This window comes from Nomascus leucogenys, chromosome 11, assembly GCF_006542625.1.
Source record: "Nomascus leucogenys isolate Asia chromosome 11, Asia_NLE_v1, whole genome shotgun sequence".
In the NCBI taxonomy this organism is placed as follows: Eukaryota; Metazoa; Chordata; class Mammalia; order Primates; family Hylobatidae; genus Nomascus; species Nomascus leucogenys.
The window spans coordinates 36,965,568-36,991,327 of NC_044391.1; the positions used below are offsets into that span (position 1 = coordinate 36,965,568).

At 37.4% G+C, this 25,760-nt stretch overlaps 1 protein-coding gene across 1 annotated transcript in view; it reads right to left on the minus strand.

Annotated features, from left to right (window-relative positions):
* Positions 1-8,884, minus strand: part of AGMO (alkylglycerol monooxygenase) — a 336,276-nt gene extending 327,392 nt beyond the window's left edge. Inside the window, exons 1-2 of the mRNA XM_003252592.4 lie at positions 8,759-8,884; positions 1,047-1,177 (exon numbers count right to left, since the gene is read on the minus strand). Of these exons, the coding sequence (XP_003252640.2) occupies positions 1,047-1,177; positions 8,759-8,884 (257 nt within the window). The remainder of the gene's footprint in view (positions 1-1,046; positions 1,178-8,758) is intronic.
* Between the last annotated feature and the right edge of the window lie 16,876 nt (positions 8,885-25,760).

Sequence of the window (25,760 nt, forward strand, 5' to 3'; positions counted from 1 at the left end):
CTCTTTCTAAAAAAAGTAGGTCATTTATATCTTACTATTATTGGGTCCCAATATCATCTAATTTTATCATCAACATAATGTTATAGGAATATTACTGCTTTTTGGGAAACTACATGCAATAGACATCATTCCAGGCACAGGAGCTAAAACTATTAAGAACACACACCTCTTGCTCTCAAGTTGTGTGCAAGCTAGAAGGAAGGGCTGAGAGAAAAACAGGTGAGCATCATGTCATGTGTTAATTCTAGATCTGGGATAAGCACACAATTCCATGGGACTGTAGTGTAGGAATGCAGGAATGCCTAACATAAGGTTGGAAAACAGATAAAACTTGCTGAAGAGTGTGACGTCTATGGTTAGACCTAATAAATGAATCTGAATTGGCCTGGATGGCTTTCCAGGCAGAGGGAAGTGCCTGTGGCATGTGGACAATGGCAAGTAGTAAAGCACGACGGGATAAATATGACAAACAGACAGGAGAGTGGAGGACCCAAAAGCAAAGCCAGGGAAACAATGTTCTCTATAGTTCAGTACAGGGATTTTTACCTTACACTTGAGGCAATAGACAGCCAGTGAAGGGTTTCCACTGGATTCATATTATGGAAATGTTTGGCTGCAAACGGGGTTGTACTAGAGCCAGACACCAATTAGCAAACTATTGTAGTTATTCAGAGATTTGTGTGACCTGCTCTAGGGAATGCCTACACCCGAGAGAGCTATTCTTTCTGAAGCTGGAAGAGACAAAACACAATTTTAATAGAGAACCAGACCATAACTCAGAGTTGGAACCACAATAAGGCAAATGAAGCACTCATTTTAAAGGGATATCAACAAAGTCAAGATAAACAATCCTTAGGGTGATTTTTTAATTGAGTGCAAAAAATCAATGAGGAACAAAATATCAAAATTTTAAATAATGACATGAACTGAATTCTTTGGGAAAATTTGTGTAAATAAACTAATTCTCCCATGCATTGGGTTCCTTTGCCCCTCATACTTAGGCAATTTCAGTTTTTATGCTCAGCGTTGTTGACCATCTAACTCACCTTGGAAGTCGAGACAGAACACCAGCTGAGATTGACGTTAAAGCATCATCCAGGCGACCTGGTGGCTTTCCTTTGAGAATCCAGCTGACAACAAGTTCGAGCAGCATCAAGAAAATGAAAAATGGAGTTGCCTGGAAAGGAAATTGCAGAAAAGAGATGCTATTATGTTCCATATGAAATTATTTTACATTTCCTGATTAGTCGTTTCAGAATTGAAAGGCCCAGATTTGGGAAGCCCTGCAGGAGATGGTAGACACTCATTTTAGAGGATTACTTCCTACACAGTGGTAAAGAAGTCTAATTATTTTAGACATACACTAAATATGTGCTCAAATTCTATCATCCAATTTGAATATGAAATGTAATCATAGATAAAACCATGATAATTATAATATTATAAGATTAAGAGGAAGATCTTCCAAATTAGTTTAAAAAATACATTTAGAATAAGGTAGATAATTAGAAGTCTATTGTCTCTACATGTATAATTTAGACCCACTTCAAGAGGCTTTCCTTAAAGATGCACATAATTCTAATTTTTCATATTAGAATTACCAGAACTATTTCTAATGATGAAATTCAAAGAGTAGAGACAATTTTCTGCTTAGAATTTTAGAGAATACGGTAATTTTACATGTTTGCTTAAAACATGATTCAGATTTTATTCATTTGGTTTTGATTGTTGTTTCACATAATAAAAGATGTTTTGAAAGCTCCACTATTGGTGATGGAGCATTGAATTTCGTTTGATGTTGCAGTATAAACAACAATAATTTATGAAGATATCAGTGCCACTTTTTTTAACTTAAAAACTCAGAAAGAAAGTGTAATATCTAATCTTGAAAAAGATATGGATTTTACTCATTTGGAAGCTAATCATGAGTTTTGAAGCTTTCTAAACTGAACTCTCAATAACATATAATAGCAGCTCCCAGCATGAGTGACGCAGAAGACGAGTGATTTCTGCATTTCCATCTGAGGTACCTGGTTCATCTCACTAGGGAGTGCCAAACAGTGGGTGCAGGACAGTCGGTGCAGCGCACCCTGCGTGAGCCGAAGCAGGGCGAGGCATTGCCTCACTCGGGAAGCGCAAGGGGTCAGGGAGTTCCATTTCTTACTCAAAGAAAGGGGTTACGGACGGCACCTGGAAAATGGGGTCACTCCCCCCTAATACTGTGCTTTTCCAACGGGCTTGGAAAATGGCACACCAGGAGATTGTGTCCCGCATCTGGCTCAGAGGGTCCTATGCCCATGGAGTCTCGCTGATTGCTAGCACAGCAGTCTGAGATCAAACTGCAAGGCAGCAGCGAGACTGGGGGAGGGGCACCTGCCATTGCCCAGGCTTGCATAGGTAAACAAAGCAGCCAGGAAGCTTGAACTGGGTGGAGCCCACCACAGCTCAAGGAGGCCTGCCTGCCTCTGTAGGCTCCACCTCTGGGGGCAGGGCACAGACAAACAAAAAGTCAGCAGTAACCTCTGCAGACTTAAATGTCCCTGTCTGACTGACAGCTTTGAAGAGAGTAGTGGTTCTCCCAGCACGCAGCTGGAGATCTGAGAATGGGCAGACTGCCTCCTAAAGAGGGTCCCTGACCCCCAAGCAGCCTAACTGGGAGGCACCCCCCAGTAGGGACAGACTGACCCCTCACTCGGCTGGGTACTCCTCTGAGACAAAACTTCCAGGGGAAGGATCAGACAGCTGAATTTGCAGTTCACAAAAATCCTCTGTTCTGCAGCCACCGCTGCTGACACCCAGGCAAACAGGGTCTGGAGTGGACCTCTAGCAAACTCCAACAGACCTGCAGCTGAGGGTCCTGTCTGTTAGAAGGAAAACTAACAAACAGAAAGGACACCCATACCAAAAACCCAGTCTGTCCAATTAAAAGACACATACCAAAAACCCATCTGTACATCACCATCATCAAAGACCAAAAGTAGAAAAAACTACAACGATGGGGAGAAAACAGAGCAGAAAAACTGGAAACTCTAAAAAGCAGAGTGCCTATCCTCCTCCAAAGGAACACAGTTCCTCACCAGCAATGGAACAAAGCTGGACAGAGAATGGCTTTGATGAGTTGAGAGAAGAAGGCTTCAGACGATCAAACTACTCCAAGCTACAGGAGGAAATTCAAACCAATGGCAAAGAAGTTAAAAACTTTGAAAAAAAAATTAGGGGAATGTATAACTAAAATAACCAATGCAGAGAAGTGCTTGAAGGAGCTGATGGAGCTGAAAGCCAAGTTTCGAGAACTACGTGAAGAATAGAGAAGACTCAGTAGCCGTTGCGAACAACTGGAAGAAAGGGTGTCAGTGATGGAAGATGAAATGAATGAAATGAAGTGAGAAGGGAAGTTTAGAGAAAAAGGAATAAAAACAAACGAACAAAGCCTCCAAGATATATGGGACTATGTGAAAAGACCAAACCTAGGTCTGATTGGTGTACCTGAAAGTGACGGGGAGAATGGAATCAAGTTGGAAAACACTCTGCAAGATATTTTCCAGTAGAACTTCCCCAATCTAGCAAGGCAGGCCAACATTCAGATTCAGGAAATATAGAGAATGCCATAAAGATACTCCTCGAGAAGAGCAACTCCAAGACACATAATTGTCAGATTCACCAAAGTTGAAATGAAGGAAAAAATGTTAAGGGCAGCCAGAGAGAAAGGTCAGGTTACCCACGAAGAGAAACCCATCAGACTAACAGCAGATCTCTCAGCAGAAACTCTACAAGCCAGAAGAGAGTGGGGGCCGATATTCAACATTCTTAAAGAAAAGAATTTTCAACCCAGAATTTCATATCCAGCCAAACTAAGCTTCATAAGTGAAGGAGAAATAAAATACTTTACAGACAAGCAAATGCTGAGAGATTTTGTCACCACCAGGCTTGCCCTAAAAGAACTCCTGAAGGAAGCACTACACATGGAAAGGAACAACCGGTACCAGCCACTGCAAAAACATGCCAAATTGTAAAAACCATCAAGGCTAGGAAGAAACTGCATCAACTAATGCGCAAAATAACCAGCTAACATCATAATGACAGGATCAAATTGACACATAACAATATTAGCCTTAAATGTAAATGGGCTAAATGCTCCAATTAAAAGACACAGACTGGCAAATTGGATAAGGAGTCAAGACCCATCAGTGTGCTGTATTCAGGAAACCCATCTCACGTGCAGAGACACACATAGGCTCAAAATAAAGGGATGGAGGAAGATCTACCAAGCAAACAGAAAACAAAAAAAAGGCAGGGGTTGCAATCCTAGTCTCTGACAAAATAGACTTTAAACCAACAAAGATCAAAAGAGACAAAGAAGGCCATTACATAATGGTAAAGGGATCAATTCAACAAGAAGAGCTAACTATCCTAAATATATATGCACCCAATACAGGAGCACCCAGATTCATAAAGCAAGTCCTGAGTGACCTACAAAGAGACTTAGACTCCCACACAATAATAATAGGAGACTTTAACACCCCACTGTCAACATTAGACAGATCAACGAGACAGAAAGTTAACAAGGATATCCAGGAATTGAACTCAGCTCTGCACCAAGCAGACCTAATAGACATCTACAGAACTCTCCACCCCAAATCAACAGAATATACATTCTTTTCAGCACCACACTACAACTATTCCAAAATTGACCACATAGTTGGAAGTAAAGCTCTCCTCAGCAAATGTAAAAGAACAGAAATTATAACAAACTGTCTCTCAGACCACAGTGCAATCAAACTAGAACTCAGGATTAAGAAACTCACTCAAAACCGCTCAACTACATGGAAACTGAACAACCTGCTCCTGAATGACTACTGGGTACATAACGAAATGAAGGCAGAAATAAAGATGTTCTTTGAAACCAACGAGAACAAAGACACAACATACCAGAATCTTTGAGACACATTCAAAGCAGTGTGTAGAGGGAAATTTATAGCACTAAATGCCCACAAGAGAAAGCAGGAAAGATCCAAAATTGACACCCTAACAGCACAATTAAAAGAACTAGAAAAGCAAGAGCAAACACTTTCAAAAGCTAGCAGAAGGCAAGAAATAACTAAAATCAGAGCAGAACTGAAGGAAATAGAGACACAAAAAACCCTTCAAAAAATTAACGAATCCAGGAGCTGGTTTTTTGAAAAGATCAACAAAATTGATAGACCACTAGCAAGACTAATAAAGAAGAAAAGGGAGAAGAATCAAACAGATGCAATAAAAAATGATAAAGGGGATATCACCACTGATACCACAGAAATACAATCTACCATCAGAGAATACTACAAACACCTCTATGCAAATAAACTAGAAAATCTAGAAGAAATGGATAAATTCCTTGACAAATACACCCTCCCAAGACTAAACCAGGAAGAAGTTGAATCTCTGAATAGACCAATAACAGGCTCTGAAATTGTGGCAATAATCAATAGTTTACCAACCAAAAAGAGTCCAGGACCTGATGGATTCACAGCCAAATTCTACCAGAGGTACAAGGAGGAACTGGTACCATTCCTTCTGAAACTATTCCAATCAATAGAAAAAGAGGGAATCCTCCCTAACACATTTTATGAGGCCAGCATCATCCTGATACCAAAGCCTGGCAGAGACACAACCAAAAAAGAGAATTTCAGACCAATATCCTTGATGAACATTGATGCAAAAATCGTCAATAAAATACTGGCAAACTGAATCCAGCAGCACATCAAAAAGCTTATCCACCATGATCAAGTGGGCTTCATCCCTGGGATGCAAGGCTGGTTCAACATATGCAAATCAGTAAATGTAATCCAGCATATAAACAGAACCAAAGACAAAAACCACATGATTATCTCAATAGATGCAGAAAAGGCCTTTGACAAAATTCAACAACACTTCATGCTAAAAACTCTCAATAAATTAGGTATTGATGGGACGTATCTCAAAATCGTAAGAGCTATCTATGACAAACCCACAGCCAATATCATACTGAATGGGCAAAAACTGGAAGCATTCCCTTTGAAAACTGGCACAAGACAGGGATGCCCTCTCTCACCACTCCTATTCAACATAGTGTTGGAAGTTCTGGCTAGGGCAGTCAGGCAGGAGAAGGAAATAAAGGGTATTCAATTGGGGAAAGAGGAAGTCAAATTGTCCCTGTTTGCAGATGACATGATTGTATATCTAGAAACCCCATTGTCTCAGCCCAAAATCTCCTTAAGCTGATAAGCAACTTCAGCAAAGTCTCAGGATACAAAATCAATGTACAAAAATCACAAGCATTCTTGTACACCAATCACAGACAAACAGAGAGCCAAATCATGAGTGAACTCCCATTCACAATTGCTTCAAAGAGAATAAAATACCTAGGAATCCAACTTACAAGGGACGTGAAGGACCTCTTCAAGGAGAACTACAAACCACTGCTCAATGAAATAAAAGAGGATACAAACAAATGGAAGAACATTCCATGCTCATGGGTTGGAAGAATCAATATCGTGAAAATGGCCATACTGCCCAAGGTAATTTATAGATTCAATGCCATCCCCATCAAGCTACCAATGACTTTCTTCACAGAACTGGAAAAAACTACTTTAAAGTTCATATGGAACCAAAAAAGAGACCTCATTGCCAAGTCAATCCTAAGCCAAAAGAACAAAGCTGGAGGCATCACACTACCTGACTTCAAACTATACTACGAGGCTACAGTAACTAAAACAGCATGGTACTGGTACCAAAACAGAGACATAGATCAATGGAACAGAACAGAGCCCTCAGAAATAATGCTGCATATCTACAACTATCTGATCTTTGACAAACCTGACAAAAGCAAGCAATGGGAAAAGGATTCCCTATTTAATAAATGGTGCTGGGAAAACTGGCTAGCCATATGTAGAAAGTTGAAACTGGATCCCTTCCTTACACCTTATACAAAAATTAATTCAAGATAGATTAAAGACTTACATGTTAGACCTAAAACCATAAAAACCCTGTTAGAACACCTAGGCAATACCATTCAGGACATAGGCATGGGCAAGGACTTCATGTCTAAAACATCAAAAGCAATGGCAACAAAAGCCAAAATTGACAAATGAGATCTAATTAAACTAAAGAGCTTCTGCACAGCAAAAGAAACTACCATCAGAGTGAACAGGCAACCTACAGAATGGGAGAAAATTTTCACAACCTACTCATCTGACAAAGGGCTAATATCCAGAATCTACAATGAACTTAAACAAATTTACAAGAAACATGAACAGACACTTCTCAAAAGAAGACATTTATGCAGCCAAAAAACACATGAAAAAATGCTCATCATCACTGGCCATCAGAGAAATGCAAATCAAAACCACAATGAGATACCATCTCACACCAGTTAGAATGGCGATCATTAAAAAGTCAGGAAACAACAGGTGCTGGAGAGGATGTGGAGAAATAGGAACACTTTTACACTGTTGGTGGGACTGTAAACTGGTTCAACCATTGTGGAAGTCAGTGTGGCGATTCCTCAGGGATCTAGAACTAGAAATACCATTTGACCCAGCCACCCCATTACTGGGTATATACCCAAAGGACTATAAATCATGCTGCTATAAAGACACATGCACACATATGTTTATTGTGGCACTATTCACAATAGCAAAGACTTGGAACCAACCCAAATATCCAACAATGATAGACTGGATTAAGAAAATGTGGCACATATACACCATGGAATACTATGCAGCCATAAAAAATGATGAGTTCATGTCCTTTGTAGGGACATGGATGAAACTGGAAAACATCATTCTCAGTAAACTATCACAAGGACAAAAAACCAAACACCACATGTTCTCACTCATAGGTGGGAATTGAACAATGGGAACACATGGACACAGGAAGGGGAACATCACACTCTGGGGACTGTTGTGGGGTGGGGGGAGTGGGGAGGGACAGCATTAGGAGATATACCTAATGCTAAATGACGAGTTAATGGGTGCAGCACACTAACATGGCACATGGATACATATGTAACAAACCTGCACATTGTGCACATGTACTCTAAAACTTAAAGTATAATAATAATAATAATAATAATAACATATTCTATGATGTCGTTTTTTTTCTATTTCTGCCCTGAACTAGTGAGTGTTGTAGGAATAACTTTGATAGGGTGGGGAACTTCAGTATTCAAGTTCTAATTCTGGATATTTCCACTTCCAATCATAGCCAGGAACCAGAAGTGAAATGTGCCTCTGAGCACTTCAGAGTTTCAAAGAAAACTTGGGTCAAATTCAAACTTAGGAAGTCAGAGTTGGACGTGGTCAAGCTGCATATCCTTCATTCTGCTGAACTACTCTACCAGATGAAAGAGGAAATAGTTTCCCTGGAAGGGGTGGACAAGTTAAAGATTTAAAAATGAAATTGTTACAAAGTTTACTGATGTGGTGTAACTATTTGTCATTGAGCTTCCAATAGCTACATTTACAATGCCATGGAGTCCAGGAAAACTTTAAACTTTTGTTTTTATCATATTCTGGAGTGACATATAAAGGAGGGAATTTACAGGTGAAGATGGCTATGGATTGTAAGGAAATTCAAGTGGAAATTCTACTTTTGCTTCACGCCTTTAAGAAACTGAATTATTATTATTAAAATTTAATAATTTGAATAATGAAAGTGAACAAAACTCTAAGGAGATTGACCTTACCATTTATTAAGAAAGCAACAAGAATAAGAGTAGCCTCTTCCAATATAGTCTCACCTTTTTTACATAATCAGGCACCTCTTCTAATGTTTGGAATGAAGTTTCGTTGGGTTTCATCGTGTAAAACAACATGCGAAATCCCTGGGAAACTGAAACATCCTGCTGGGCTTCTGGGTTCTTCATTTCTGCCCTTGTCTGATTCCCAGCTGGAGAATATTTAGGATTCAATGCTTGAAGCCTGAGGCTGAACAAAGAGGACGAGATGTGCAGCTCAGAACAAGCTCTTTGTCAGAGAACAGCTAAAACCAAAGCTCCATTGAGAGCACACTCAACAGCCAATTCTGTGTAGAGAGACAGGAAAATACAAGGATCAAGAACAAGTACAGAGTTCAGTGGGCGCTGGGCCAGAAACAGGGCATGTTGGGGAGGGAAAAGAGGGCTCATACCCAAATCAAAGTCATACAGTGCAGTTTGACTGTAGGTGGAGCAAGTTACTACTTAAAAAAGAAGAGAAAAAAAATCATAATAGTGTCTTGGGAAGAAAAAAGTGATAACGCTGGTATATGTTCACTCTGAAAAACTGGATAGAAATTCAAGCATCAAATCACATAGAAAAACATTTTTTTCTGCTCATTTAGAAATTTACAATGTGTTCAAGCTTGTAGTTTCTTTATTTCCTACAGGGACTGTGTATAGGCGAGCTACTTAATAATAGCTTGAAAGTCAGTAAGCACTGAATATCTGGCTCCTTATTGCCTATCTATATTTCTGTATCTGAATCATGTTATTATAACTTCTGAATGTTTGCAACCAGTTTAGAGGCATTTGGCTTATTACATAGTCTACATTGCTTAATGGAAAATTGGCTAGTCACATCTTCTCTATTCTTCTTAGTACTTATGGGAACTTTCTGATTAAAGAAGGTGCCAAAATGTTGCTGTGAGACCTCTTTCTGTTTTACAGAAAGAGCTTGAGTGATTGTACCTTTTAAGTAGATTAGAAGGCACTTAATTTATTACATTACCAGTGAATGTGTGGAGCTTGCCAGAATAGCCTCAGCCCTTTACCCAGAGTAGCTGTAATCATCCTTTAGCTGCCATTTCATCATTTAAAGATGTTTACATAGATCTAATTAAAGTATCAATGCACGATTGTTTTAGAAAAATATAGAAACTACAGATAAGCAATAATAAATTGCTGCCCAAAACACTATTAACATTTTGGTACATGTATAGCCAGTTTTGTTATAATGTGATATATCCATTCCTAAAAATCACTAAACTGTACAAAATTGTGCAATAAAAACCACGGGACTTATGAGAAAAAATGTGATTGGGGTAAAATACTCAAAAACTTCATAATGACCCACAAGGAACAACAACAACAAAAAGAAGAGAGCCTAATAAAAATGGTAGCACACTTTCACACATGTTACATGGTTAAGACATACATAAATACTAAAATAAATATGATGCTTTACCTTGAAAAAGACCTGAAACTTGTTTTGGAAATTAGGCATTGGAAGGTATGCAAACCGTATGCTACTTTAGCTTGTTGAAATGTGGGTTATCTGAAATCAGACAGAAAGTTGTAATATGACATATGGGTGTCACAGCTCACAACACATAGGTGAAGTGAGGGTGCTACTATAAGCGGTGGGTGTATTTTGTGCATCCTAAGCCTTTCAGTTTTTCAGTTCAGTTTTTTAAAGTTCAACTACTCTTTTTCACTGAAAAAAAAATCACACATGCGCATAGGTAGTATGCTTAAATTATTTTCTAGTATATTAATCACATTGGAACAAATTTAATCTCAAAGCACATGTTATAGCAGAATTGACTGTCAACTGTCGTTTCAGACCATTCCCACTACAAATAAGTACATATGGACATTAATTTTTAATAAAGGTGTCTGGGAGTGATGGCTCACACCTGTAATCCCAGCCAGTACTTTGGGAGGCCGAGACAGGTGGATCACCTGAGGTCAGGAGTTTGAGACCAGCCTGGCCAACATGGCAAAACCCTGTCTCTACTAAAAATACAAAAATTAGCTGGGTGTGGTGGTGGGCACCTGTAGTCCCAGCTATTCGGAAGGCTGAGGCAGGAGAATTGCTTGAACCCGAGAGGTGGAGGTTGCAGAGAGTGGAGATTGCGCCATTGCACTCCAGGCTGGGAGACAGAGTAAGACTCTGTCTCAAAAACAAAAACAAAATAATTAATAAAAATGATCATAGTAGGCATACTGTTTTATTACTTGCTTTCAAAAAAATTTTGGAAATTAACAATGTGATACATTACAAGAGAAAAAATACAAACAATATAGCTGTATATAAAGTCAAAAGTGACAGCATCCTTTCTTCTCGATATATGCACACCTTCCACTCCACTTCAGAGGGATAACGTATCCTCTTGGTGGGGTTTTCTTTTTTTGCCATATCTGTTTTTTCCTAAAAGGGGTAGTTATTATCATTATTACTATACAAATACATTTCTATATACACATAATGGTTCCACTTTGCAATGGACCATATCAAACATAAGATACAGCAACTTCCTTCTTGGAGTCAATAACTTACCAGGAACATTTCTTTTTTAGTGTATGGTTATACAGGTATAGCCTTTTTTTCTCTGTTTTCACTGGCTGCAAAAGTGTGTGTGTGCATTCCAATGAGCAAAACAAAATTATTTCTAACTTTTTAAAGCAGAAGCAATTTTATACAAAAAAATTTGTTACACAGATGATGGGAGGAGTAAAAAACCAAGCAGGAACAAAGAGGTAATGTAGAGATTAGCACCAATAGGAAGCCACTAGCATTGTTAAACTGTAGGGACAAATGGAGAAGGTTGTATTAGTAGAGCCCAGGGGCTATGGTCATCCAGGAAAAGTTGGAACCACAATTGGCTTGTCTAGCAAGAGCATTTCCCATGGAGCAAAGCCAATCAATGCCAGAAATAATACCTGTGGCAGAGAGGGAAGGAGGAGAAGTACTATGGCTTCTCCCTTCTTCCTGCCCATCAGTCTCCCAACAGTACTTCCCATTAGGCTATGACATGGTTTGGATTTGTGTCCCGGCCCAAATCTCATGTCAAATTGAAATCCCCAGTGTTGGAGGAGGGGCCTCGTGGGAGGTGATTGGATCATGGGGGTAGATTGCCCTCTTGCTGTTCTCCTGATAGTGAGTGAGTTCTCAAGAGATCAGTTGTTTAAGAGTGTGTAGCACCTCCCTCTTCTCTCTCGTCCTCCTGCTCTGGTCATGTAAGGCACACCTGCTTCCCCTTCTGCAGTGATCGAAAGTTATTTGAGGCCTCCATAGCAATTATTCCTGTACAGCCTGCAGAAATGTGAGCCAATTAAAACTCTTTTCTTTACAAATTAGTCTCAGATTGTTCTTTACAGCAGTGTGAGAATAGACTAATACAAGCTAAACAGCAGTGTGAGAATAGACTAATACAAGCTAAATGAGTCAAAAGCCAGTTGACAGAAAAAGCTAGAAAAAGAAGCCTGCTCAAGGTAACCTCTTACTACACACAGTGCTGAAGGAGAAAGGGAATGAAGAATCAATCTATGGAAAAAGTCAACCAAGAACCAGCACACCATCATAACTTATTTAATTACTCCTCTATTGTTGTGTGTGTAAATGCAGTCTTCCATTTTTAACTAATAAATTTAATGCAACGGTAAACATCATGGTATAAATATTTACACATTTTGCACTTTTTTGTGTTACATAGACTCCTAGCAGCGGAATTATGCTATGAAGAGTATGTAAAATTTACCCTTTGATAATTGCTGCCAAATTCCCCTTTCAGATTGCCTTCCCCTCCACACTCTTGCTAACACTGGCTACTATTAATCTTTCATAATTTTTAGCCAATTAGTTAATGAAAAAATGGTATCTTGTTTTAATTTGCATCTCATTAATGACACTGAACATCTTTCGGTACATTTATTAACCTTTTGTGCTTTTAAATCTGAAATTTATTTTTTAATATGAGCTGCACATTATTTTATTTCATTATCATTATTGGTTTATAGGCCATTTGTATTATAAATATATAATTCTATATACAGCATATATATATTCTGATATATGTGACAAGCATTTTCTCATTTCATATTCACTAGTTATCTCTATGTTGTCATACTGCAGTTGTAACTTTGTGTGTGCTGTTATCCTTTGTTACTTCTGCTTTTGGATCTTGCTTATGAACATTTCCCTTGCCAGAATTCTGTAGGAATCATCTTCTGGTTTTTTTTTTGAAATATTTAAAGGATTTCTGTTGTTTCAATTATCTGGAATTTAGTTTTCCATATGGTATGTATTAATTATTTGACTTTGTACCTTGCCTTTACGGATCACAGTCCTTCCCATACCATTAGTCAGTCAATACTTTTCCCACTATTCTATGTACCTGTACTATTTCCAGGCTCTTCATTCAGCTCTATGGATGTTTTTGTCTACTCTTATGCTAGTACCATGTTGTCTTCATTATTGTACTGTCATAATAAATTCTGGTAACTTGTAGAACAATTTATCATGCTTGAATTTTATTTCTCAAAAATATGAAGCTGTTTTTACACATTTGCTTGTGTAAATGTTTAGACTAAACTTCAAAGAATCCTGTTGGCATTTTAATTGGAACTACATTAAATTCATGGATTAACATGGAAACATTTGACATCGGAGACACTCAATAAATTTGTTTGGAATGAATTAATGTATATACTAAAATCATTTAACCTTAATTCTATGACTAAATCATGTCAATGCTCATTTCCAACACTTCTATTCCTTATATCTTCCATTCTTTTTTTTTTCGTTTGTACTGTTAAAGATTGCAAAAAGTTTTCGGGAGAGTACATGCATAATTGCATACCTTACTATAATTTTTTTCTTGCCTATATATGTGAAGGATAAGTTGGCTAAATATACACTTTTTGGTTCAAATAGTAATTCTTTCAAAATTCAACAGAGACAGAGCACTTTGGCTGAAGACCTGTTAGGTGAAGCCAAGGTGGACAGAACAGAGGACTTTGAACCTTCACATGAACCAAAAAGAGGACGCTTGTATCAGTCCATTTGAACGCTGCCAATAAAAGACATACTGAGACTGGGTAATTCGTGAGGAAAAAAAGGTTTAATGGACTTACAATTCCATGTGGCTGTGGAGGCCTCACAATCATGGAAGAAGGTGAAAGGCATGTCTTACATGGGCGGCAGGCAAGAAAGAGAAAGAACCAAGTGAAAGGGGTCTCCCCTTATAAAACCATCCGATCTTATGAGACTTATTCACTATCATGAGAACAATAGTGGGAAAGTGGCCCCATCATTCAATTGATTCAATTATCTCCCACCAGGTCCCTTCCATAATTTGAATATGAAATGTAGTCATAGATATATCCATGATAATTATAATAAGATTAAGAGGAACATCTTCCAAATTAGTTTAAAAAATACATTTAGAATAAGGTAGATAATTAGAAGTCTATTGGGACCTCTAAGTTGTGGGAGCTACAATTCAAGATGATATTTGGGTGGGGACACAGCCAAACCATATCAACACCCCAGACATTTTCGGATGTCTTCTTGTCTTCTGAGTAACTCTGACAAGATTTGACAAGATCTGACAAGATCTCTGCTCCAAGCTACCTAGTCAATGGGATTCTGCTGGGGATTCCCTTTTTTTTTTTTTTTTTTTTTTTTTTTGGTCTAATTCAAGGGAAAATGCTTGAGAAGGGCCTAATATCAGTGTCAGACATCCCATGAGAATGTAAGACATGAGGAACTATTTACTCTCAGTATTTGCATTTGCAAATCAATCAACACAAAAAGACATCAAAAGATTTTTATTGAAACGACATGAAAGAAACAACTGATTAGGAACCTCTGGTGATATTGATAATGGTCCAATGTTGAGAGAGAAAACACAGTAATTTGAATAGGAGAAGTTTAATATAAAGGCTTGCCAGCTATAACAGGTAGCTGGCATAATAAGGGAGTGGCTAATAAAAGTTAAGAAAACTCGAAAGAACATAGGAATAGAAGACAGAAGGGGCAGCCGCTACCCCCAGGGCTGGACTGGGGAACTGGCTTTAAATCAGCCCTTTAGGAGGAAAAAGCACAGAAGACACTGCTCACCAGTAATTTCTCACTAGAGGCACTTTCCTACAAAACCACTTGAAGAGTTGCCAGGTAAGCTACTGGCTGCTATGCATTTCAGGAACTGGGCACTGAAGAATCTGCCAGTGTTACAAAACCCTGCCTAGTGAGCATGTAGGAACAAGGGAGGAAAACCTCTTCCTTTACCAATGACTGTCTGCAGCCCACTCCTGACAAAGCTTAACATCATGTCAGCTAGCAAAGAAAAATATTTAAAGGACCTATTTCCATTTCATAAATCAGGTAATAAAGTTTGAATTCGGAGATGAGAGGCAATAAATCTATAATTAGCACAAGACATAACACTCTTTAATAATTATAAAAAGTCTTCATCATAGTCTCTTATTTATATGATACTTAGCCTCAATGTTTATAAAATTGTAAAAAATGTAAAGAATTTTCTGGGAGGTGTTTATGTAAGAAAAGCAGAGTGGTAGAACCTCTATAATTATAGATCTGCCTTTTCTTTTGGCATCTAATATTTCAAAATAATATTAAGTCTGAGTTCAACTTGCCTTTTAAAAAAAAGTCATTCATTTCTACCTCCTGGGTGCTTGTAGAATATTTTTGTGCCTTTGAAATGAAATCATTTTAGTTTTTTATATTTTGGGTAGAATATTTTGAAGAGGTGAGCATCCTTAAACCTCAGATTTGAATCTTCCTTTGCTTTAGGGAAATTTCTGCCATTGTGTTTGTGCCTATTATTTATATTCCATTGATTTTTTACACTTCTTCATAAATGAGATTATCTGTTTACCAGATCCCATTTGTCTACCATATCCATTATATTGTCTGTGTCCGTTTTCATCTCCTTTTTATTTTCTGACATTGTCTTCTTAAGTTTATACTTTGGGTATAGTTTCTTTGTTTTGTTTTTTGTTTGTTTGTTTACTATGTTCATCTTCTTTTCTGGGTCTACTTCAAATTTCACAATGGCATTATTTGTTTTCTTAAATGTTTTCCGAAACTCTCTCAGTCTTCCTTTTGTATCTATTTTTTATCATATAGCCTCATTTTTTCTTCAGTTTTTTTTCCTATTTTACTTGAGTGTATACAGCAGTTCTGCCAAAATTATTCTTAGTTTCCTGGAGGTAATACTCAAAAGCATGTTCTTTATCAACTTTTAATAAGCTCTTTCCCCTCCTTCACTTCCAATTTGTCTTGTTGTGGATGGGTACGGGTTCTTTACGCTTATTTTCCCCCCAACCATAAAACAAAAAAAAAAGATGTGGATGAATAGTCCATGTGTCCCTTCCAGGTATATGTGGCACTTTGGATTTTAGGTCTATCTTATCGGTTCAGCATGAGATGGTGGAGGATAGAGCTATCACTGAGCAGCCCCAGCTATCCCGGCAGGCTTTTACAGTGAATTAGAGCTGCCACGGCACATGTCAGCTTTCCTTACTTTGATTTTGTTCTCCTTGGCCTCTACTCTTTCTATAAACATACAAAAATACCATTTAAGATCTTCCTATAATTTGTATTTATTGAGGCTGGGGAGAGTCCAAGGCCTAGTATTTCGGGTATCCCAGTCAGAAAACATGGCTTTTACTTTTGGACAAATTGACAATTGTGACAAATGAGAATTTGTTTAGAAGAAAGATTCTCGATCCATGACAACATTTTTAGCTTGTTACAATTCCTATAACTCTCCCCACTTTGTATGATAACTTTCTCCTCAGCTGTCATTGGCCCTCAAAGCCAAAATGACTCCAATTAGAATGGATCAATATCACTCATAGTTCTCCCCACCAGTGCTGACCACCTGCAGATTACAGGGTTCATCCATTACAGCAGAGGAAGCCAACTCTTTTTTTTTCTTTTTTTTTTTTTTAAAAGAAACTGGGTTGAAGAAGTAGTTCATTGAGTGGTTGTCTTACAACCACGGATTAAGAGTAACATAGAGATGCATTTCAAGGGGAATTCAAGAAAAGAAATCCTAACGTTCTGCTTGATGCTGCCATATTTCCAAACTTTAACTCTCCAAATGAGGGGACATATGGCTTGCTAGATTGCACCCTAGAACTGGTGAAGTCCTTTCCTTCTCCACATATCTTTCTCTTTAGTCATTAGAATCAGTTACTGGGAATTAGACTGGAAACCTACACTGACATGATCATCTTAAAAAGTTTGTTTATATCTCTAAAATTATAAAATAATATATACTTACTGTAGAAATACAGAAAATGCAGAAGATATTTAAGAAAAAAAGCTCTCATAACCACACCAATCAGACTGTAGTCTCACCAATATTTTAATGAACTTCTTGTATTTAGGGTCTTTTTCAGGCACATTATTTTACATAGATGAGTTCATACTCTACGTGTCATTTGAGGTCAAGCTTTGTAAAATTTGGAAGCCACATGATGAAAAGACAAAGCCCCAAATTAGTTGTCTGAGTCTCTGAGTTACTACATAGAGAAGAGCAGCCCATCAATTAGGTCATTATAAGAGCAAATACCAAATTTGTAATGCATTTTGTGTTTTATTTGTTATTATTTGAACCTTGTTCACCTAATGGCTAACAGTCTCCTAACTCATACATGCAGAAAAGCATTGGAGGGTTTTGAACAGAAAAGTCACATGGTCCAATGTATTGTATGAAATGATCATTTTGGTTTATTTGTGAAGAATGGACTTTAGAGAGGTAGGCTGGAAGCAGAGGACTCTTCGTAAATAGTTGATATAGTTCAGGTAAATCTTGCTTACTTTCACTAGGATAGTTGCAGCAGAAGGAGTCAAAGTGAAAGGGTGACTGTGAAAACATATTATAGGTAGAGCTGATAAGGTTTGCTAAGATACCAGATGTGGGGAATGAGATTAAAAGAGAGAAGACATGAATAATTCAAGACTTTGATTCAACCTGCTGAAAGAATAAAGTTGTTATTTACTGTGATGGACAAACTGCAAGATTTGGCTTAAAGCATGATGTGAGATGCCTATAGACATCAAAATCGAGATGGTTGCACAGGTTGATATATAAATCTGGAGTTCAAAGCCCAAAACAGAATTCTCAATGAAAAGAAAAAGTACTGACAAAACTAATTACAAGCCGAACCTAAACGGTTTTCACGTATTCACTTCAATCATATTCAAATGAATAAATAATACTCATTTTTAGTTTGAAAACCAGATCTATTATATTTATTTTCATGATCATTTTTGGAGTTCAAATGCAAATATAATATATGATAATTTACATATTAGTATAAATAATCTCATAATATAAGTAATTTTTAGAGAATACTGTTCATATTTTAATATATAGTATGGTAAACATATTTTAATATTAAGACATATCCAAACTGTTTTTCAAGGTGTGTGTTTAGTATTTCCATTATTATGAGAGTTCCAGTTGCTCTGCATGACTTGCAGAAATTGATATGTGCAGGTATATTTTTATTTTTTATTTTCCCTTTCTGATTTAATTGGCTACATTATTTGTACAGAATATTATTTCCATAATACAAAGTTAATTATTTTCCCTTTTACTACAGCCTCATATATTTTGAGGACATTTTTTTAAAGAATCTAGTTGTGTGTTACCAAAATTTTAATATTGTCTCTAGGAGTCTTTTAATCTTTTGTATTAATACTTTTCATTAGAAAATAGTAGCATATGAAACTTAAATCACTCTCTATTTTCTCAGATCGGATTTTATTACTTTTGGCCACAGTCCTTTCCACGACTTAGAAGGCAAAGATCAGGTAGAACATGATCTTTAAAGAAATTGATGGCATACACTTGAGGTCAGAGCATAAAAAACAAATAGTATTTCAGAAGTTATTTCTTTAAAATCCCATCAAGCTAATACATCTCATTGTTATTTTAACAGTAGTCAGTGCCAAAAGAACAACTCAAAGTGCTGCATACATATCAGTGTAGAATCTATGTAATTCTCTTTATGGGATTGATTGTGAGTCAGTCAGTGTTGGAATTAATCCAAATTCACAGTGCAGAATAAAAGAATGTGGAAGATCTCCTGAGTATTTCGTTCAGAGATAAATATGCAGATATTTCAAAGGTTCTAAGAAGTCCAGCAGCATATAAATTTATTTTAATTTGCTCAACGTGCAGTTTCTTAGTTGTAATTTACTACAGCGTTCCTGTTAACCTATCACCAGTGAACGACTCTAAAAGTGCGAATTACCTGATTCATGATTTGGGGTTGCTGCTCTAACTTAGAATGTCTATAGGACTTGTTTCTCTTTTGAGGAAATAGTAGATAACACTGACATTGGTAATCGTAACTAATGTCCATGACTTGGAGGAAAAATTATTATAAAAGATGTGTCTATGTTTGAAAACAAATAAGAAAAGATTGGTTCCATCATGTTTTACACTACACACAGAGTGTGTTTCTAATAATGGCAGCAGATCAGGCCCAGTCCTTTACCTAAGGACTCATCACAGGGACTGCTGCCTGCTGGTGACAGGCCCTGTGAACCTTCTTTTATGAGACAGAGTTGAAGCAATTCATCATAGACGTAAATCCAGTTCTTACTGTTCTTTAGGACATGTGGTTCAGCATGTTTCTCTAGTTTTAGTACCAAGAATAATGTGTTTCTCCTGAACAACATTTGTGTTATTTAATTTTGTGGATGCTATGAATCACTTACCTAATCATGTTTCCCACTTCAGATGGTTAAATAGGTAGCTTAGGTGTCAAATGTGTGACATAAATCTTATTAAGTGTATAGAATTCAAAGGGCGGCATACTGTCTTAGTCTGTTCTGACAGCTATAACAGAACGCCATAGACTGGGTGGCTTATAAACAGCAGAAATTTATTTCTCACAGTTTTGGAAGCTCAAAGTCCAAGAGCAAGATGCCTGCAAATTTGTTGTCTTGTAAGATCCTGCTTCTGGGTTCATAGATAATCATCTTTTCACTGTGCCCTCACATGGAGGCAAAAGAGAACTCTTGGGCCTTTTTTTATAAGGCCACTAATCCCGATCATGTGGGCTCCACCCTCATGACACAATCATCTTCCAAAGGCCCCACCTCCTAATATAATCAGTTTGTGTGTTAGGATTTCAACACACTGATTTTGAGGGGAAGGGACACAAACATTCATATCATTGCACAGGCTGAACTCATTCCAGGATTCACAGTGATTCCTGCATATATATATATATATATACACACACACACACATATATATATACATATATACATTTTTTTTGCCTAAATCTTATCATCTATTTCACTTTATTTTATTGAGCTTTATTAAGTGTGTTGATACACAATGTTTTCATCTCTTCTTGTAATGAAGTAGAAAATTTAGTAAGCTAATAGATCATGTGATGAATGAAAATAGCAGTTCTCTAGTTAGATAGTGCCTCATTTTATAGGCATTTCTCAGAAGACACCTATACATCTTTATTTTCCTTACAACAGCACAGATTGTAATTAAGAAGAGCCATTATTTGGTGGGACCAGACTGCTAGCTATGACAATGGAAAACAACTAAAGATTTTTAGTACACCAATTCATGATCCAAGCAAATTGATATATTTTTCATTTGTTTTAACTTTTATTTTGAGCATTGTCTTCCAAAATAAACACATATTGATATATTGATTTTTATTTTAGACTTTTTCTTGGAGGAAGATGATTAGCACTTAATATTCTGCATAAGGAACTGTGCTGCTATAGACTTCCAATATGTAACTCCTTTGCCCCATCATGAACCACTGTGCTATTGTTGCCATCACCCAGTCAAGAATTCTTGTGTCTAAGCTGAAATCAGAAATGTCTGAAAGAAATCTTCTGTTCATCTTCATTGCCAGCGCTAGAACATTATTGCCTGTCATCGTCACCTGCTCTGTTCAAAGGAATGAATTGGATGCCTCACGATCAGCTTGTTGCTTTTTTTTTTTTTTTAACCAGTGGGTGGGGGGTGGGGACAGAGAACAACAACAACTTCCTAAGTCATGGCAGTTCTTCAAAATAATAGAGAGGATACCTTACACAAACAAATCCAAAGCCACGTAGCTTCCACATCTTCCCTACCCCCTCAGAACTATATGAAAATTTAAAAATTCTACTCATCGAAAGTTACTGTTCTGAGAATAAAAAGATAAAATGCAAACTCTGAAAAATATTTACATATCCTATATAAATAAAATACTTGGATCTAGAATAAATAATGCTGAAAATGCTAAACTCAAAAACAATTTATTTTTTTAAAAAAAGGGCAAAAGATTTGAAGAGATGCTTTACTAAAGAAATTCATATGCCAAATAAATACTAAAGAAATGCTCAATGTCTTTAGTCATTAGAGAAATGCAAATTAAAAACACTACACACCTATTAAAATAGGTAAAATTAAAAAGACATGCTAGTAAGTGTTTGTGAGGATGTGGAGGAACTGAAGCCATCATAAGCTGCTGGTGGGAATAAAAAATTGTACAAATCATTATGGAAAGTTGTTTGGTAGCTTCTTAAAAAATTAAACATACATTTACCAAATAATCAAGTCATTCCACTCTTAGATATTTACCCAAGAGAAGTGAAATCATATACCCATGCAAATACCAGCACACACATGTTCGTAGCACATTCATTTGTACTTATTACAGACGCATCACACTAATCCACAGGCTTCTTATACAATCTGCTAAAAGTTCCCATTGCGGTGTTGAGTTTCTGGGAACTATTTAATTGTTCTGTCAGATTTCCCTGCCTGTATCTGGGAGTTTTCTTTTATGCTTCTACTGTCTTACTTCCCATATTTAGTTTAACGTCAACACCTATAAGTTTTTCTGGTAAGTCAGTATACTAATACAACCTACTAGTGGGTGATAAAATCAATTTAATGGGTCATGAGTAGAATTTTTAAAAGTTAGAACAGAAAGAAGATAATAAAATTATTCCAAAATTTTATTATGTTTTACCAGTGATAAAATTAATTTTATTTACAAAATTTTGTTTCACAGTCACAGACATACACTTACACAGAGTTGAATCTTTTAAAAAGTGTAAATTCCAGTTACAAAATTACTGCAAACCGCTGCTTCAAATCTGACCCTTTATCTTCATTTCTACCACTATCATACATCACACCTCTGAGCCACTCTCTACCTTCTCTTCTGCCTCTCTGCTTTCTCTCCAACACACTTTGAATCCACTGCCAGACAGCCACTAGAAAAATCTTTTTAGCATCTGAATCATATCAATCCTTTCTCTACCTTATGATTCTCCACTGGCATCCACGGCCTTTGGAGTAAAGTGATGCACAACCCCATCTGTACCTAGATTACATAAAACGTGAGCTGGCTCCCGTTTCTCTTACCCCAGCCATAACCTCACTATATGCCTCCCACCCTTTTACTTCACTCTTTGTGATCCTACTGTCAATATCCCCACGTACCTCAGCACCTTCAAGCTCATGTTTACCTCTGCCTGGAATACTTTTCTTGACCTCTTAGCATCCCTGGATCCTTCTCATTTTTTCATGAATCAGCGTAAGTATGCCCCACTTAGAGTTGTCTTCTTTGAATACCAACTGACTTCTGGATATCTCCAGTTGGATACTATACACGTATTTAGAATTTAACATGTCGTTATTGAGCTCATCTTTGTTCATCCTTGCCTCCCTTTTCACACCGCCATCAACAAAACTGTCTATCTTTTCTATATCCCTACTTCTGTGAAGGTCGCCACTTTTCTAGAGCCTGGACTCATCCGTATTCCTCTCATTCTCTCTACATTCACATCTATTCTATCTCCAAGTCTTTGAAGATTCTACTTCTGATACTGCCAGGTAGATGTCTCCTTTTTAATCAAATTGCTTAAGGCTGGGTGTGGTGGCTGGCACCTGTAGTCCCAGCACTTTGGGAGGCTGAGGCAGGCAGATCTCTTGAGTATAGGAGTTTGAGACAAGCCTGGGCAACATGGTGAAACCCTATCTACAAAAAATACAAAAATTATCTAGGTGTGGTGGCACATGCTTGTAGTCCCAGCTACTCGGGAGGCTGAGGTGGGAGAATCACCTGAGCCTGAGGAGGTCAAGGATGCAGTGGACTGTGATTGGTGATCATGCCACTACACTGTAGCCTGGGTAAAGAGTGAGATCCTGTCTCAAAATAAATAAATAAATAAATACAACAAAAATAATCAAAGAGCTTAGTATATAAGTTTATATTCATGAAACAAATGAGAATATTTGAAACATAAATTCCTAGGATTTTTCAACTTTGTAGATTTTATTGTCATGCTATGATATGACTCACAACATCCATGCTTATCTCTACAGCAGCATAATGTCCAGTTACAGTGTGCATTCACAGCTTGGAGGATGGAGCGTGAACCTAGATCATGCCTACATTAGGGCAGAGACCTCTAAGCCCAACAGTAAAGAAAGTACATCTGGAAAGTTCCAGCTCCCTAGAAGTTTCAAGCACCAACTGGGCCTTGCACAGCTACACAGCAGTGCTGAACTTTATTTTTAATCTATCAGTAAATTTCTGATTTGTACTAGTATTTTATTTTGTTCCTTCCTTTATATTACCCAATATTCTTTTAACATAAAAAACATTTGCCAGCTTTGTTTAAATTTCCAGCAAATTTAAATCAATTTTTTTGTCAATCTCTCTGGATAAGTTGAATTAGTCTTAGCAAAAAATCCGGTGTTCTAAATTTGCTATAACTGGTTCGGTATTTTACTTGGATTTTTGGCATATTAAAATAAAGCCTGGTTTCTTTGATAGAGTGTAGTCTCAGCTGCATTGAGTAAAACGCATCAGAATTTTTTAAAAAATCACTCCCTTGAGGGTGTTTATTTTTCATTAAGGAGTGAAGGCGTCGTTTCCAAACTTCTTATGTTGGAAACTTTGATAACAAGACAAAACGATATGTATATTGCTAAATGAATGGTAATTACAGGAGATACAAAATAATTCAGGGGAGAGAAAGAAATTTGTGTTGTGGTCAGGAAAGAAAGGAGAAAGGAGTTTAAAGTATAAATCAGGATAGTTCTAAAATATTATACTACTTGAGAGTATCAGATTCATCAGTTACACCATTAAAATATTTACACAATAACAGAAGGACTTACCATATTGCCAGTTAAGGCTGGGCTGTAAGGTAACGAGGCATTGAAGTGTCACACACAAAATAAAAGGACAGGGTGGGCGCGGTGACTCATGCCTGTAATCCCAGCACTTTGGGAGGCCAAGGTGGGTGGATCACTCGAGGTCGGGAGTTTGAGACCAGCCGGGTCAACATGGTGACACCCCCGTCTCTACTAAAATTACAAAAAAAAAAAAAAAAATTGCCTGGCGTGGTGGCAGGCACCTGTAATCCCAAAGACTTGGGAGGCTGAGGCAGAAGAATCACTTGAACCCAGGAGGCGGAGGTTGCAATGAGCTGAGATGGCATAACTGCACTCCAGCCTGGGCAACAAGAGCGAGTCTACATTTCAAAAAAATAAAAATAAATAATAATTGAAATAAATATATAAATAAATAAAATGACAATATATTAAACCATTCACACTAGCTATCTCTGGATTAAAATGGGCGTGTAACAATTATTGGGGACTCTCAAACTTTTTTTGTAAAAGGCCAAGTAGTAAATATTTTACACTTTACAAACCACCCAGTTAGTCACTATCACAACTACACAACTCCGTTGCAGTGAGAAAGCCACCATAAACAATACATAAACAGGTGAGTGGGACTGAGTTCCAGTAAAAGGTTACTTACTTGCTCAACAGGCAGCAGCAGCACTTGGCCTGAAGGTCCTATTTTGCTAACCTCTGCTTTACACACAGATGAATTATTAGACAATTTTGATAATGATTATATATTCATTTCAATTTTAAAAAGAATTGAATATTACAAGTTTTTAAACCACATTATGGAAAAAGCAAAGGAGGAGACATTTAGGTTTCATTTTCAGATATTGCTCACACAGCAAGTTAAGACAAAGAGATCAGGATTAATAAATACATGTCCATTAGTTCAATGTTTCTCTGTTGCCACAACGACAGGATCATTATATGAAATACGAGATGAATTTGGAGGTTCAAGGGCAACCATTTGTCCAGGCTTCCCACTGAGGCGACTGAGGAAGTTCTTGGTACTGTTCCCTCCTTGCTGCTCAGGCTGCTGGAAAGAAATGGCTTGGTATGAGCTGATATCCATCGACTGAGGTAGAGGTCACAATAATTATGGCATTCTTTCACAACTGGAAATGGCAAAAAGAATGTGGTAGTATGGAGGGGATTAATGCTACAGGCCCCTCTATTTTCCCAGTTCCTCTCCCTTTACCAGGGCAGTTACAACCCTAGCTTATTAGTGTTAAAAGAAAAACTTAAGAAAAATTAAATTTAACAGCGTTTACTTGAGCAAAGAATAATTTACAAATCAGGAAGTTCCCTGAACCAGAAGAGATTCCAAGCAACTCAGGCGGTGCTGCATGGTTGAAGACGATTTTTGGACCGAAAAAGGAAAATGGTATATAGAAAACGGAAGGGAGGTACAGAAACAACCGTACGGGGCGACCACTTTATTGCAGCACAGTTTGAACAGTTGGCTGCCTGTGAGTGACTGAGGTTTGGCTGCTGAGATTGGCTGAGACTGGGCTATTTGTTACAAGTGTAGGTTACCATCCACTTACAAATCCAGTTATGTTTCAGTTTAGTATATAAGGAGAACCCTTTAGGCCAAAATTAAAATATGTAAGGAGGCAGCTTTAGGCCAAATGTAATTTAACAGTAGGACACCATAGTAGGGAGTGATAAGGGTGGAGGATGAAGTTATTTTAATTTCATAGGTTTCTTAGAATCCATTTTCTTGATATAAGGGTGAAGTGGGACCCAAGTCTGGGATGAGTGGGCATGAGTGAGTTTATATCTACTTTGTTCTCCTCCTCCACTTAACAGTCAGGCTG